At 43.3% G+C, this 17,260-nt stretch overlaps 1 protein-coding gene across 1 annotated transcript in view; it reads right to left on the reverse strand.

Annotated features, from left to right (window-relative positions):
• Window positions 1–5,519: 5,519 nt before the first annotated feature.
• The window catches only part of dbpa (D site albumin promoter binding protein a), a 30,479-nt gene continuing 18,738 nt past the window's right edge, over window positions 5,520–17,260 (reverse strand). The window contains exons 4-5 of the mRNA XM_030412245.1: window positions 10,182–10,435; window positions 5,520–7,836 (exon numbers count right to left, since the gene is read on the reverse strand). Coding sequence (XP_030268105.1) covers window positions 7,621–7,836; window positions 10,182–10,435 — 470 coding nt within the window. The 3' untranslated portion in view covers window positions 5,520–7,620. The remainder of the gene's footprint in view (window positions 7,837–10,181; window positions 10,436–17,260) is intronic.

Genomic DNA, 17,260 nt, shown 5'->3' on the forward strand with positions numbered 1-17,260 from the left:
TAATCAACAACAACAGTTAAGGAAGTGCTTTAATCAATTTAATTTGTAATTGAGTTGATAACATAATTACTGCTGCTGAAAGTGTCTTTTATTTCAGTTTAATTACTGGTTTATTAGTTCTTTGTAACGATCTTTTTAAAAGAGATCTTTCACATCCAGTTTGTCAAAACACACAGTGACTGATTAAATCATCACTGAGCAACAACAGAAGGTTATTAAAGTTTCATCTTAATTCAACGTTACAGAGAAACGTGTGTTTCCACCAGGAGGCGCTGCAGCTTCCTCTGCACGATGTGATGAATCCGTGCTGAAGATGAGAGTTTTCTGTGGAGGTTCAGTGGAAAACTGGCTGGGAAGCTGTTTCTAAGAATTGGAGGGACACACACACACACACAGAAACACACACACTCACAGAAACACACACACATACCTGTGTTGCCTGCGTGGTTGTCAAGGCAATCGGGCAGACTGAATGGATGACAGCGGCGTGTCAAGGAGGCAGGAAGAGGACGAGTGTGCGTGTGTTCGCTGCATCTCAGCGACAATCTTTGAAACAATTAAAGACTTTATTAGAGTCCAAAGTCTCAGTTAAACCTTCTTCACGGCCTGTTTATGTCAAATTCTCCCTGAATATATTCAGATTACTCTAATAAAAGTAATTAAGTCATAGTCTGATGGAGAATGATTATCAAAATAAACCTTTAGTTAGTGTGTGTGTGTGTGTGTGTGTCACAGTGAGGGATATCGGCCATCTGGTTCCTATTGAGACTCGAGGTGGAACACTGAACTCACCTTTCACCCAGTTCTCCTCTGGGTCTGAAGACAACACACACATGCACACACACACACACACACACCTTCATCACACTCTTCTCTCAAGTCTCAACACAACTTGGTGTCAGTTGTAAAGACTCACCTGCAACCAGTTTCTTCCCAACCGCCTTCGTCTAATTAAAGGTGGAGTGTGATTGTGTCCACAGCAGGGTTGTGTATCACCTGGCACGGCCCGGCACGCCGCTCTGCGGCACATTGTGGTGTGCAGCGGGCCCGCCGATGTCGCGCGCTTTGGCATCCGAGTATCTGCAACCAGCTTGTGCAGATGGTCTGCGTGGCGTGGCGTGGCGTAACGAGGGTGGGGGGGGAGCTGGTGACGCAAACATCAACCGAACAGCTGAAACAACCCACCAGATACAGGTGGTGAGGTGATCCACTCCCACACACACACATGCACACAGACCGGGCTGGTGTGTGTGTGCATGTGTGTGTGTGTTACATAACTGAGGTTGAGGTGCTTCACTGTGGAAGGGGGGGGACCCATGACTCATGGCAGTTGTCATGGAAACGCAAACATGGGGGGAACCACGTGTTCAGTTTGAAAACACGTAACACATGTAACTTACTGTACTGTGTACACACACACACACACACACACACACACACACACACACACACACACACTCTGTCACTGTGGATCTGATGTCTGAACAGAGAAAAGCTGTCAGAAGCGTCCGAGTGCCTCCCAACGGTCTCCTGCTGCACTTTCTGTCTGAAACATTTCATTTTATTATTCAGTATCTCACACATGCAGGCAGAAATAATGACACCAGAGGAAGATACTCAAAATAATGTGTATAAATTGTGAATAATACCTCAGATGATGCAGTAAGCAGAGAAAAGAAATGACCACACCTGATCAATAACCATCTGCCCTTCGACTGTTCTCACTGGTGTATTAACCAGAGGGAACGAACTTTACATTTCAGGGTGGATATGGATGGTAGCGTCCGTGATGTCACCTTGTTTCTGAGGGGATTTGGATTTATCCTTTAAACGTTTACCTAGCTGATGGAACCAGGAAGGTCCAATTCAAGTGGCAGCCATGACAGCTGATTGGATGAGGTGCCGATCGAGACACCAATCAAAGCAAAACACGATCCTACGCGTTAGAGACCAAAACTACCACCGCGTCGGTCCATCGCTCAAGACATACATCTTTAAAAAGAACACGATAAAAGGTTCATTTTTATAGAAGGCTCAGTAGTTTCCTGAGACAACCAGGCGCTGTAGTTTTAACCAAAAGTTAATCAAACATAAGGAAACTGTGAATTTGCTGGGGACTATTTTTAGCGGTGGATTAATACACATCTGCTGCCCCGGTGAGTATTTGAGGCAGCAGGATGATGTTTGTGGGAGGAAGACACACAATATTTAAAAAGCAGCATCAAGACTTTGTTGGTTTTTGGACTTTATTGATGAGAGGAACCGGCCTCATCTTTTTTTTAAGTACCTTTTCTTTTAGCCATAATATCTTCCGGGAGGTGATGCATTTTTTAAAACCATCAGAAAAAGAAGAAGTGAGATGAACTATTGAGAATCTCACCTCTTGCATTTTTTATTTGTATTATTTGAGTCTTTGATGCTTTTTGTGTGTGTGTGCACCCTTCTGAACTGCTAGAACGCAACGACCAGAGTAAATGTTGGGAATGAACATTTCTTAAGCTAAAATCTTTTAATGTTAAGTTGTGACAACGGTGTGTTTATTGTCTGGTTAACTTCAGACACAAAAACCACTTGGGTTAGGGTTGGGAAAAGATCTCGTTTTGGCTGAAATAACTGGTTTAATTGGTACAACACAGCTGGAAAATTTCTTCTCCTAGTTTTGTCGCCACAAACATGGTTGAAAATATCTTGACATCTCGTTGGAAATGTTGGGTTTTGACACCTTACAAATGGCTAAAGATGTTCTTTAGTCTTGTCAAAACTATCCCAGTTCTGTTGCCACAAACGTGCCAAATGGACTTCCTTGGATCTTGTTAAAGATATCCAGTGGTTTCACACATACAGATGTTAAACAGCAGTTTAATGCCACCAGCATCCCTCTCTACGCTCACGTTGGTACATACAAATACAAATTATACAAATTCTTCTTGTTGTTTGACTGCTAGAAGTTCTTCACTGACCTAATTTTTGTCCATTTTGTTTGTAGCAACAGCTTCGAGTGGCGAGGTAGAAGAAACTGCACTTTTGTTTTTGAGTTTCACACAGCAAGACACCAGAAAAGCTCCGTCTGTGAGTAAGTATAAGCTTTTATTGGTGTTTGGAGGGAAAAAAGCCAGACCACATTATGCCATCATCCCCGTGGACAGCACACAAATACCGGTGAGGAGTCGGGGAAGTGTTGCGCCCTTGGGACTTGTAGTTCATAACAGTCAGTCACAACATGGAGATAGTTAGCTGAGAATCCACAGAGTTGAAGGAGAAAGAACATGGCTGTGTACATTATTATTTCATTGTTATTATTGTCTTTATTACCCGCAATGCTGTGTGATCAATGAAGCAGCGATGTTCACTGCCACCAGGTGAAGAGTGAGCCTCGGACGCCCGCCAGGAAAAAAAGTTGTACCACGCTCAACAACACAGTTACATAGAAAAATAGCAAAGTCAAAAAAGTTTCTGTAACGTCTGTGAAGAAATCCAAAAATCCCAGGTATCAAAAAAGAAAAACAACACATGGCTTTCTTCTTCCATCAACAGATGGACACATAAGAAGCTCTGAGACGTTTCTTCCAGGGATTTAAATTCAAAAGTTTGTGTCTGTGTATCAGGTTTAAACATAATCCCAGAAAAACAAGAAAGAAGACGAGAAAATGGGAAAAAAATACATATATCAAGGATAGAACTACAACTCACATGATACACCTGGGGTTCACTTTAGTCCCTGTGGATGGTGTGGACTCAAAGACATCAAGTTAAAGTTGTTCTTGGGCATCAAAAAGGGGATTTACGTGAGATCTGATCACAGATTAAAATCGTTTCATGTGACGACTGATAAGAAATTTATGTCAACAGCAACATTTTTATTATACCAGCAGCTTTGGCTGAAATGGCTAAAATTAAGGTTTGGATACCATCTCTAAATAAAGACAAGACAGCTCGGAATGAACCGTTCACTAAACCCCTCCCCCAAAAACAGCAGGTAGCCAATCATCTGTTTCAAAAACTGAAAACATGAAAGCAAAAGTGAAGAAATGGATAAAACAGCGTGTCATCAGCGTAGAGAGACACGCAGAACAAGAAAAAGAAGTAACTTATTAACCAAGAGATGGCGTGTGATGAACTGACTGCATTAAAATGTTGGTTTATTGATCATGAAGCCTCATTCAGGTTCAACACATCCACTGAGTAACACCTGCTGTATACTTAAACACTACTAGCTTTAAAGCAAACTGCTGCAATAGATCAATACCGATCATATCGATTAGTGAGCATGTTGACATTCTGCTTCGGACATGTCGCTCTATGATAGCCTGATTTCTTGTTTTAAACGAGTGAGCTTGAAACAAAATATCAGCCGGAATCAGATTCTTCACAGGATGGTGTTAGCTTGATGAGCTAGCAACAGCTGATCACATCTAACAGCTGACACCTCGTTGTTATTTGCTCCTTGTGTTGCTGCTTCATTTGCATGATGCAAAACATCAAATATAACAGTTTTAAGTTTTTAATGTTACAGCTAGGTTTTTGCACTGAATTCGTTAGCTAGCCTAGCTAATATAATCTGCCAAGACAGTGCACTGTGTTAGGTGTCCTTCACAGTATTTATGTTGCACTCTAAATTGTACACAATGGAATGGAAAAAGTTGTTTTTACATGACATTTAATTTACTGTCCATTAATCTAAAAACCACAAATGTCAGAAAAATGTGCCACTGGACTGTAGACCAAAAACAAACACTCATTGCTCCAGCCTTTGCTAGCTTAGCATAGCTAAAATAGATAGATAGATAGATAGATAGATAGATAGATAGATAGATAGATAGATAGATAGCTTTATTAATCCCCAAGGCAAAATTAGGGTATTAGGGTCGGGTAGGTATTAGTTATACTCTGACCTGACCAAGCTGCGACCATTTCACTTTAAGATCAAAGTGACAACAAAAGTCATCTGACGCTAAAATATTAAGTATTAGTGAACATATCTTCAGAACAACATGCCTTCAGAGCAGTGGGCGTTTGTTTTCAGGGTAACGGACCGGGCTTTTGATCCAATAAGACATATTTTCGGAACAGCGGGTTATGGGAGTGATTTCGAACACAGTAATTAAGTTGCTAGTTAGCGGATAAAACCTACTAGCTATGAATATTTCGGCCAGTGGACTAAGAAATAAACCCTGACTTAATCGATGGTGATGGCGTCCGCATCGTCACAATACTTTCCAGGTGAGTGACCTGAATGGAAACCATTGAGCGACCTTCCATAAATCAGGTTTATATGTTAAGGACTAGCAGAATTTCAAGTTGTAAACCCGCCACTGCCGACGCAGTTAAACGTAAATGTAAAGTTCTGCAATGCAAAGATTAACGTCGGTGACTGATGGAGCGGGGTTTAGTGAACGAGGAGAAAAGTCTTCCCTCCCACAGTGAGTTAGTAATAAACAGAATCATAACAATAAAACCCAACAGCTCTATAAAAACAAACAAACATAACAAACCAAACCAACAAACTCTGTGACCAAATCTTTTTTGTGTTTTCTCTTTTTTTAATACGTGTATTTAATACCTCAGACAAAAACACCTGAGAAAAAACTGACAAAATGATTCAGATGGGTTTCTCCGTAATATATTCAATTATGTATATTACAACTATAATCACATAATTCAAGCATATATCATATACATATATATCTAGTGAGAGAATAGTTTAATATTCAATAGTACAGTTTGTATGGTACAGTAGCAGTAGGGTGCATTTCTCGTTTCTCATTGGGTAAAAGTTTTTTAAAAGGAGAGGTATAGACAAGTGTTGGTGTGTAAATCTATAATACGATTTATCGATACAATATGCAACAAAAGGAAGAAAAAAATGAACTAAAAAGAAGGAATAAAAGACAAAGAAAGGGTTTAGGCAGTTCAGTACTGTGTTTGAGATGCTGGATGTGTGTGTGGATGTTTGTCAGTGTGTGTGTGTCAGGTGAAGGATCAGATCAGCACCATAGAAGTCCATAACAACATCAACAACAACAATAAGGGTTAAAAACCTGGGTGAGGACCGTGTGTGTGTGTGTGTGTTTGTTGTGTGTCTGCATGCTGAAGGTTTTTATTTTCAGTCACTGTTCAATCCGGGGCGAATCGACCCTGAACCAGTAGAGTGTTTTCATTTTTGCACTTCCTGGACACAAAAAACCGAAGGAGCCAAAAGAGAGAGAGAACAGACCACAACAACCAAAATTGCGTGTCTCGTCTTTAGTGTGTTTGTGTGTGTGTGTGTGTGAGCGAGACACCAAAAAACTTTTTAAATCCAAAAAGAAAAAAAAAACAACCTGCCAGCGAAATCCTCCACCGTGTTTTTATTCCAAGCATCTGCTCACATCCAGACGCTCTGATGGCTTAATGACTTCCTGTTTCTCCTCCCTCTCTTTTATTCGCCTTCCAAAAAAAATAAAATAAAAAATAAAAAGCCCTGCGATTTTTTTGTTTTTTTAAATCAGACACGGAATCAAAGAGAAGATAACAAAAAAGAAAAAAAAAATCAAGTGCCACGAAGAAGAAGAGAAAAGAAACAAAACAAAAATTTCATAAAACTATACAATTGTTGTTTCACCGTCCTCCTTTTTCTAAACGCCGCCCGTGCCGAAAACAATCGTTACTAAGATTTACCTGTCCCCCCCCTCCCGCCCGCCCGTCGTCGTCTCGCACCATGTGAAATACCTGATTCAACCGTGATACATTCTCTGTTTCGCCTTCGACTAACCAGCCACCCCGTGAAATCGAAAATAGATTATTTGTTGTTTTAGCAATAAACAGCTGGGAGGAAAAGCGCTTTGTGTGGCCCCGTGACCGTCCAGCTAACAGCCCCTCCCCGCCCCATATATAAAATATACAAAAGATTATCTCCAAAATCCTCCTCCTGACTATCTCTGCTAATAGAAAAATATACAATAATCCTATGTCAAAATCTCTTTGCGTTATGGACGTAAAACCCTTCACCACCTCCACCTCCACCTCCTCCTCTTTCTCTTTGCTGGACTAGTCTCGCCTTCCTGCCCAGTTCAAAAATATACATGTTTGTTTTTTTGTCCTATTTATAGAAAAAAATGACACATCTGACCTCTCCTGGCTTGAATCCGTGCCTTGAGCTTAAAAAGTGAGATTTCACTGGCATAATGTGAATCCAACACCCTGTTTGAACCGGCCGGAGCAGCGGCCGGAACGCACTACCTGCAAAAAACGCCGTGCGACACCGGCCGTAAGCACACAGCACCGAGGGGCGGGGGGGTGACGTAAAGCTGCCGAGGTGACACAAGGTGATACAGTACGTCGTGTGGGTTCAACTAAGCAGCATGTACAAAGAGAGTCAAACTGGGGGAAAATGGCGCCGCTGTGCTTTCCTGTGACATCCTGAAACACAGCGAGCACGCTGAAAACACACGTTGATGTTTACGCCTGGTGTCGCACAGCGCTTACTGCAGATCTACGCCGGCCTCCCGCCTCGCCACTTCAACTAAAGTGCTGCTGTTGTTGGGTTGCCTTTGTACCCTTTTCTCATTTCCTCCTCCCCTTTCCCGCCCCCTTCCTCCTTCATCTTCGCCGTCATCGTCGTCGTCTTCGTCCTCCTCCGCCTCACAAGTCTCCGTGTCGACTCTCGTACTTGTTGATGATGTTCCTGCAGCGGCCCAGCTCTTTCCTCATGTCGGCCACCTCCAGACGGAGGGCGGCGTTCTCCCGCTCCAGGAAGGCGGCGCGCACCGAGATCTGGTTCTCCTTCAGCCGCCGGGCGTCCCGCGAGCGCTTCGCCGCCTCGTTGTTCTTGACGCGCCGACTCCAGTACTTCTCATCCTGTCGTCCGCGGCGGTGTGGTATGTTGGGGTGTGTGGGAAGGAAAAGGTAGGGGGAGGAGAGAGAGAGGAACAAAAACAAAAAAGAGGAGAGCGGAGTGAGAAGGGTCAGTTATGTGATGAGAGAAACGAAAAAGAAGAAGGGAAGGAGGAAAAGCAGCAGAAGCTCAGTAGTTGCAACTACAGAACACAAAAGCCACGACAACATTTACAGGACGGCAAGAAAAGACTGAATCATGTCATTTATACCACGGCCGAGGAAAACACTTCTGATTGGCTAGCAAGAATGAAAAGTAGCACGACGAATACTGGATTATGGATAAGTATGTGTAAGTATAAATGTATACGTTTATGGCATATTTTAAAAGGTGCAAAATGTAAGAATTTCAGTTCAAAACAATCAAAAATAAATTGCAGAATGTGAAGAAACCACCGCGCTGATGTTAGCATGCTAACATGAAAACCTCCTGTGCTCGTGGTCTAAACACCAACACTCCCTCTGGTAGTCGTGCTAGCTGCACGGCTAACCGAGCTAACAAGCTAACAGTCATGAAAATATATAAACATAACACAGCGATACACTGGAGTAATTCCTACATATTGCACCTTTAATTTATAGATTTTCTTTAGATGCATTGCCAGAAATAACTTTTTCAACATGTGTCAATATAACTTCTTCTTCTTCTGTTTTTTTTGTGCATGTAGTTGTCGGCCGTGGTATAAAAAACAATAACACACTCCTGGATGTTCCCGTCTAGAAAATAATGAACTTGTCCATTATTCCCTCGTATCTGAACACCTCCTCGTGTTTTATTGCTTGAAGCACATATTGTCTGTCAGCAGCGTTAACAGACACAGACAGACACATATATATATATATATATAAAGAGAGAGAGACGGGCAGCAGAGCTTTCTATCCTGCGATATGAAGGATGGGGGATCAAAGCTGATGCAGAGAATAATAATGACTCGTGAAAACACATCTTCTCTCCGTACAGTCGTGCTGAGCTGCTCAGCTGAATGAATAAATACTCGACGCTGGAGACACAAACACCCTGCAGCCTCACAGAAGTCTGCAACATTTGTGTTTTCGGGGGCATGAAAGCAGTTTGTTGGCAGATGAGGGTCCCCCGAGAGAAAGATTGGATTGTTGTGTTAAACTTCTGGACCCAAAGAGCCAAACAGAGGTCCAAATTGAAAGTAAAACCATGTAGAGATCTCAATCTGAAAGATTTATGCCGGCGGAGTCGCAGCCCGCCCAAACAGCTCAGCGTTTCCCTCACAGGACCTTTTACCGGATCTGTTTACATCTGGCAACGTTCACGTTATTCCACCATTAAACTCATTTTTTACTCATCTCTCAGCGCCGATCGCTGCTTTGAGATTAGTTTGAGACGTTTCCGTGGAGGTCTGGGATTAAACTGTTGAATCTAAAGTCTCATTTATGAGCTGCAGAGCTTCATCTTTTTAACTCTGAGATCATTTTCTCCCAAACCTGCACACGAATGATTTATACAGACCGGCTCCGACTGAGGGCGACGAGGTGAGCGCCTTCATCGCTCTATAAATTACAAACGCCCGAGGAGCTGCAGCTGCTGCGCTCTGAACTATGAAAACACCGGCCGTTCATCAGAGTTCCTCCTGTCATGCGCCGAACCGAGGCCCAAATATTTTAGGGATTCTCGTCAGGATGCTTCGATACGAGTCGGCGTCGTGCTCTTTTAGTGTTTTCAGCAGCTGTCAGAGAGCCGCGGCCTCGTCGTGATGAAGTTCAGGGTTTTTAAATTAACGCTGCTCCCGAAACCATTCAGACCCTCAAGTGGACTCTTTTTTAATGTCATTCTAATTTAACTAATGGATCAGTTTTCAATTTTATAGTGACGATCATGCCAGGTTCTACTTTCTGTCTTACTTTAGCAGCGATTGATGTTGTTTCGTGATTTTATTTCTGTAAAACTTGGATGTAATGAATGAATTTCTGCCCCAAAACCTTTAGGGAGAATATTTCAGCCTATTTTTATAATCCGCTCATTTTTCCGGATGTAAGTGCAGTTAAGGTTGAAACATATTTGTTTTACTGTCAGATTTATTCTGTTATTCTAAGAAAACAAGACTTCAGGGACTCAAAACACTGATAAAAACGACTTGACGCTGACTAATTTTGCAGATTTAAGACAAAAATATCCTTAAAACGAATTAAAGTACGATAAATTATCGAGCAAGAAGTTGTCTTTTCATGAGTCATTGATAAATATAAGTGTGAGAAGTTAGCTAACATAGTAGCATAGCAGTTAGCAAGCTTGTGTTGCTTTGTTAGACAGCAAAGAATTGTGGGAGATGTAGTACCTTCTGCTCGTTGGGGACCAGCATCTTGCGGGCCTTCTTGATCATCGGCTGAGGTTTCAGCTCCTCGTCGGAGAAGCGGTGCCGCCGCGGATCGAACGCCTCCTGGCCCGGAACGCTGGACAGCGCCAGGTCTGCTGGGTCGGGGTCAAAGTTCACCATGACGTCGCTGCTGCCGTTGGCGCCTGCGGGAGGTCCGGGGGGTCCCGGAGGGCAGGTAGAAGAAGGTGACGGGTCCTGAGGCACCGCCTGACCACCTGAGGGGGGAGAAGGAGAGAGAGATCAGCTCACCATCTTTGTGTTGTTGTTATTTCATGCAGGATACTCGAAACTGGTGATTCGTGACGGTCGTATCAATAAAACGTCACATTAATCTAAAGGAAAGAGCGGAGAGGAGGTCGGGCTGAGGTTAATTGCTGGTTCGTACATTTTCCAGCGAGGAATAATCTGCTCAGATGCAACAAACACAGAATCAGCAGGACCGGCTTAATTACTCATTTAGCCGTCCAATCATTGTCATCTGGTTTCATCTGCAGATTAGAGCTCCATCTGCCCTCGCAGAGAGAGGTCACATGTCAGAGAGCAGCAGCCGAGCCGAGACAATCCGCCTCGACCGAGGTCTGATCACATCGAACGTGATCCGCCGAGAGGAGAGGAGAGGAGCGGAAACACGATGACGACAGTGTTGTGATGCAGAAACACGAGGGAGACGAGAGAGAATGCTCCCGTTGTTGAACATCTGACTCGACTTTAAGTTGTTCTTTCTTTTAGCGACAGACTCCAGCGGCTGTGTCTGAATCTCACTGCACATATTGTCCGAACATGTGCTGAATAAAACCTTTTAAATCCTTCAAATCATGAAACTGAACGTGGATCATAAACAGGAGGCTCAGTCAGGCTGGAACTGATGCTCTCAGTGTGTCCGACATTTTATAGCTTTACATTTGTAGTTTAGTTACATATTATTAGACTGAACTCTGATGTGAGGACGAGCACAGAATCAAACCCTTTTTGGGGAACAGATCGTAGAATATCTCCTCACTTTTTACAACATTTTTCTTGATTTCTCTGCGATCTCGATGAAGAAATCAGCTGATTTTGGTGGATTGTTGGGCTTTGGTGGAGGTATGCACTCTACTGAGTGCCATTCTAAGATCTGCCTTTGGTGCAACAGCAGAAAAGCCAAAACTGGATGTAACCTTGTATTTGCTGTATGTTATAATCAAATGTTTTAACTCATTAATGAATCAATCTCCCTGATTGTTCATCATTATTCTATAGATCTGTTATCTTATATTACATTTAAGTTAATTCAGCCTCACTGGTTCTGGTGTCCTGCCAGTCCAACATGAGGAGTTTGAGGTTCTGGTGCTGCATTCAGGGTCACATGTTCTGTACGTTCGAGCCAAGAATGAGGCCCGGCGAGAAGAGTGGACCATAAAGAGGATTTCTCCTACAGACAGCCGACGATGTGTTCACAGAGTAACTCAGATCGGAGGAGGAGGATGTTTGTCTTCACACTTCTACGTTATTAATCCTCCATCTTCATATTCTCCCTTTAAAAAACCCAAACAGCATCTTCAGTCTGCTGCCTGTGACGCAGATCCACCACCAGGTGGCAACATCGAGCCAGAAACACCCGAGCGGGGCAGCGAGTTCACATCATGTTGGATTTACAACGTGCAGGAGAGATCAGGTTTGAGTTTAACCCTCTGTGGTGCCTCGTGAGAGAGAGAATCAGCCGAATACAGACTCAGAGTGATGACATCTGAACCGCAGAGAGGAAATCTGATATTTAAAGCCTGCTGAGGTTTAATAACGCTCGAAAAAAAAGCATTATTTCCCTCCTGTAGTTGGATTTAAGCACAAGATGTGAAATAAATAAATGAAATAGAATAAACAGGAAGTAAACGGAAGAGATCAGTGGGTTTATTTTCGTCTGTTTCTCCGAACAAGCACCTCAATTTATTTTTTACATTTCTGATATCGGAACAAACGACTCGCTTGAACGATTCCCGTTTGTTAGTGGAGCAATCATCCAGCTCCAGTCTGAACTGTGTTGTGGCAGCGTTTGTAAGACGCTCTGGGCTCCGAGCCACAGATTATAAATAACTGCAGAGAGCTGGTGACCAATATCGAGTGAAAACACTAGTGGAGAGATTTCAGATACTTGTGTTTACAGCACGTAGTTCCACTCGTGAGTTATTTTTACCAGCGTGCGATGAGAGGAAGCGATGTTGGCTGCCTCATTCCTCCATTAATGATGGATTTTTAAGTATGAAGAAGAACGTTCGCCGTCAGCCGTCAGGGACCGAGAGCGTTTTGTAAACCTGGAAATGTCAGTCAGAGCAGCACGGCCGACACTCGACGTGCTGCTGTGAGCTGTCAAGTCGTTTTTTTATTATTATCATGCACATCGACGACAAGACCGCAACCGAATCCCGCTCGTGCTCCGTGGCAGGCGAGAGGGAGGGAGGCGGGAACGAAACACCCGACCGTGTTCCCCCCGCCGCCCGACATCCAGCTGAAAACACTTGACGCCACACTGAGCGTGCAGTGTTGGTACAAGAGAGGAGCAGCGAGTGAAGGGTCGTTCCTGAGTTCAAACCGTCAACTCTTCACTCTTCTTTGCTCCTCTTTTATGGAAACTCGCAAGGAAACCAACGTTTTTGTTTTACCCCCAAACTGTGACGTCGAACGATCGTCGACCACCTTCACGCCTCAGAGCTAAAATATGAATACGACCTCATCTTGTTTTAATCATGTTCGCACTCTGTAACTTCAACACTTCATTAATGTTTCAGGTTCTATTTTTCTGCGTCATCAACCAGAAAACGGCATTTCCTCGAACGGCCACTTGAATCCGAGAAATGCACTAATCTAACGTTTGAACAGAGATGCTAAGTGTTAGCATTAGCTAGCCTGGCAGCTTCCTAGCCTCGCTTCAGCTCCGCCCACTCTCCACCTCCTCCGCTTTCGTTTCGGACTGAATAACACGACAACATAAACGTTTTCCTACTTACTTATCTGTTGGAACTTGTATTTACAGACGCTCTGGCGTGACATGAACGCATCGCCGTGCTCTCCAGCTGTTATCCTTAACAGATGACTTTTCTTTGGTTCAAGCCAAGAGCGGAAAAGTTGACTTTTGTGTGTGTGTGTGTGTGTGTGTGTTTTTGGTTATTTCGGGCTCCTGGTTGTAATCAGGGCTGGTAAACAAAAGTCACATGGACCTGACGGGTTCAGTAGCTGATTGGCTGCAGTCGCTGGCAAAGCCGTGGCCCTGCAGAGTTTGACATTTTGGCAGAAGAGTCGGGAATCTGATTCTCTCTTTCTGTTCTGGCTTCAGCTTCCAGGCGTCTCGGTGTTGATCACCAGGAGCCGCCGGCGTTCGGACGCCAGTTCTGCTGCCGAACAAACGAGCTGAGTGACTTCGAGCTCCGACAACCTGCAAACAGAACCGGTCCGAGCGCGAGCAACTCAACTCTCCCTCCAAAATCTCCAGTAGGAAAGTTCCTGTTTGAAATTATTATTAAGAAATCACATGTTTCTTATTCTGAATGTTTCTGTTGTAGGAAAATTAAATCAAAAGTTCCCAGAGTCTTCAGATGCATCACACACAGAAGGATCCATTGTTGCCGTGAACTCAGCGGCCCGCTTTTAATTTCTCTCCTGTAAATAATCCCTCCAATCGCGGAGCTTTATTTGTCCTGATAAATCTGCTGCCAACCCGAATCCTGATCGCCATTTTTAAAGATAATATTTTATATTGAACGTAGATTGAATAACTGGATGTGAAAGCGGCAGGAACTCTGTCAGGAGTGTTCAGCAGGCCGAGCAGCACTGAGTGTTTCCTTTTCCTCAGTGGATTCTTTTCTTTAGAGGACGCAGGCCGACTCGCTCTGTGTTCTGCTGCTGTGTTTGTTTAGTTTATGTCGTTTCTCCGTTCAGGGAGGGAAGTTCTGGGTGCTGCAGCTCACCGCCCGGCCCGGCCCGGCCCGGCCGGACTTTCCCCCTTTTGGCTTTTGTTCACGTTGGCCTCCAGACTCCTGCATGCTGCCCTGAACGTGTTTCTGCAGCTTCTCTCTGCTGGACCAGTTTAGCACCTTTCAGCTCAGTGTTTTTGGTTTTTACGACTGCAACTTTTTACAGTTCTGGTTCAGTCTCACCGCTGTTTTCAGTCTTACCCACTGCAAACGGGTGCAACAAGCAACTAGCTGGTGAACAAATCTGTGCATTTAGCAGCTGAAACAAACTGCCTTGGAAATATTAACTTAAAGGTCTCATTAGTCTCATTTTCGGATCGTATTTGTATTTTTGTCGACTAGAAAATGTTTATTTTTCTCATTGTTCTTTGCTGCAACAGGAATCTGAATGTTCCCAAAAAAACGTGCCACATGTTTATGCACACATCCATACAATCACCACGAATCTCCCATGATGCAACGCACCATACATCCCCCCTCTGGTCCATCTGTTTCTGCCCAGCGAGCAGCGACTCCGTCAGATCAGCTGCTGCCGGGTTTTGATCTGACTCTCTGGCAGCTGGACGGGGCTGATCCTGGATAAGTCTGCGTCCTAATAACAACCATTTTGGGCAAAAAGTTGAAACCGGTCCAAGAACATGGATCCCGCTGCTGCTCGGGTAGACGGCCGCCAAGCGCCGGCTCCGCCAGGCTTCATTTCCTGTGTGTGTGTGTGAGCCGGAGCCATTTGGACGAAAGCAGCCGCTGACGCTCGGATTCTCTCTCTGCTTTCATTAATTTATCTGAGATTATGTTTTTCTCTTTCGGCCTGTCAGTCTCTGCTTCTCAACATCAACCTACAGTCTGTTTTCGCCGCTACGTTACTTAAAATCACCCATTTTCCTGCCGTAAACATCACACTGAGCCCGGAACTGCAAACTCTAAATTTGACTCCATTAACTTTGACTCCTTCCAGACTTTCTCAAGGTCTCGTTTGCTGCACCGCTTCGAATTAGAGCTTTCATTTCTTATTCATATTCGTGTCAAGTCGGGAAATCCTTCATTTTTTAAAACGGCTGCTGTATCATTTTTAAAATCTCCATCACAGCGTTCGCCTCGGGACGCGAGGAGCTGCCGGAGCGAGCGGCGGAATACTGATGAAGCTCGGTGACATGTTGCAACTTTTTTTATCCCTGGTTCTCTCGTTGGAAACTTTATGTTTTTAAAAGTCTTATCAAGGTCCAACAGAGTTTAAAAGAAGAAAACGGTGAAAAGTAAATGAGAGGAAGCGTTTGGTTTCCGTCCTTCAGAATCAAACGGCTTCTCTCCTGAGCCGCCATTTTGCTCGAGTGTTTTCACAAAAGCGCTGCGGCGAGGATTCGGCTGCGGTGGGCCGAGACGCCCACGGAGGCAGAAAATAGACGGGTTGAGCTTTTGAGAGTCAGGTGAGCAACTCTTCCTCTTGACTAATCGCTCACTTGATCTAACTATACTTTCTCTGGAGCCACCTACACAGAAAAGAACCAACGGCTGAACGCTAAACACACTGCTGCTTTTCTAGAGGTCACAGAAAGGCATCTTGGGAAATGTAGGAACCCTGAAATCTTAAGTGGAAGTCGGCGAGAACAAAAACACAGATCGTCTTCTTCTTCTGTTGAAGCCTTTTTTCCTGTTTCAGTCGGCTCTTATTTGATTAAGAGAAACAACGCAATTACTGGAACAATGATCATTACGCTAATTATACAAGGAACTACACAACTTCTCTTGTAATTGAGACGATCCACTCGAAAAACTGGACACGAGTAGATGTCGACATCAGAGCAGGTGCAACAACCACGATGACACACTGAGATATTTAGTCATCAAACACAACATAATGGAGATGTTACATGACTTGTTGGTGTCATGTAACTTTACCGTTGAATTGTGGGAAAATTGACTGACTCACACTTAGTTTAATCGGTAAAAACATCCGTGAGAAGTCAGTTCACAGGCAGACAGCTCATAATCTCACACGTCACTGCGACAAACGGACGTGTTTTTTATACTAAGAAAGGAAGAAATTCAGGTAGAATATTTGCCGAATTTACAAGAAGGTCCAAGTCGTTAAGAATCTGTCAGAGATTGAGTTTCGCAACATTTATAAAGTTGCTTCTAACTCAAAAACTCACAAAATTAGGCAATTTCTTAAGGGAGTCTGGTGACTTTCTCCACAGGCAATAAAAAATTACCTACATTGGTTACTGTATTTAATAAAAATGTGTTATGTTCTCAGTAAAGTGTTGTCGTCTCAAATGTAAATTATGAAATCGGTTAACACGGTGCTGTTAAGACATGATTTGGACACAGAAGCAGACGGGCTGGTACAGAATCGCTGAGACAAACTGACACTTTTACAAGAAAATAAACAACTTCATGTGTTGAATTTAATGCCGAATTTACAAGAAGAACCAAGTGGTTGAAAATTTGTCAGAAGTGGAGTTTCACGACATTTATAAAGTTACTTCTAACTCAAAAACTCACAAAATTAGGCATTTTCTTAAGGGAGTCTGGTAAACTTTTTCCACAGGCGACTAAGAATGACCTATATTGGTTACTGTATTAAATCAAATTTGACATGTTCTCAATAAAATCTTGTTGGCTCCAATATGTTTTGTGTAAATTATGAAACTGGTTGAAACAGTGCTGTTAAGATGTGCTTTGTACACAGAAGCAGACAGGCTGGTACAGAACTGCCGAGACAAACTGACACTTTTACAAGAAAATAAACAACTTGATGTGTTGAATTTAATGCCGAATTTACAAGAAAACCCAAGCAGTTAAAAATCTGTCAGAGATGGAGTTTCACAATGTTTATAAAGTTACTTCTAATTCAAAAACTCACAAAATTAGACAATTTTTAAAGGGAGTCTGGTGGACTGTCTCCACAGGCGACTAAGTAGTAGCCTGTATTGGTTAAATTTTGTATAAATTATGTCATTGGTTGAATTTAAAGCTGAATTTACAAGAAGGTACACAGTGATGGAGTAACTAAGTACATTAACTCACGTACTGTCCTTCAGTACAGTTTTGAGGTACTTGTACATTTCCTGCTACTTTATTCACAATTACTTCATT

This window comes from Sparus aurata, chromosome 3 (genome assembly GCF_900880675.1).
Source record: "Sparus aurata chromosome 3, fSpaAur1.1, whole genome shotgun sequence".
NCBI lineage: Eukaryota > Metazoa > Chordata > Actinopteri > Spariformes > Sparidae > Sparus > Sparus aurata.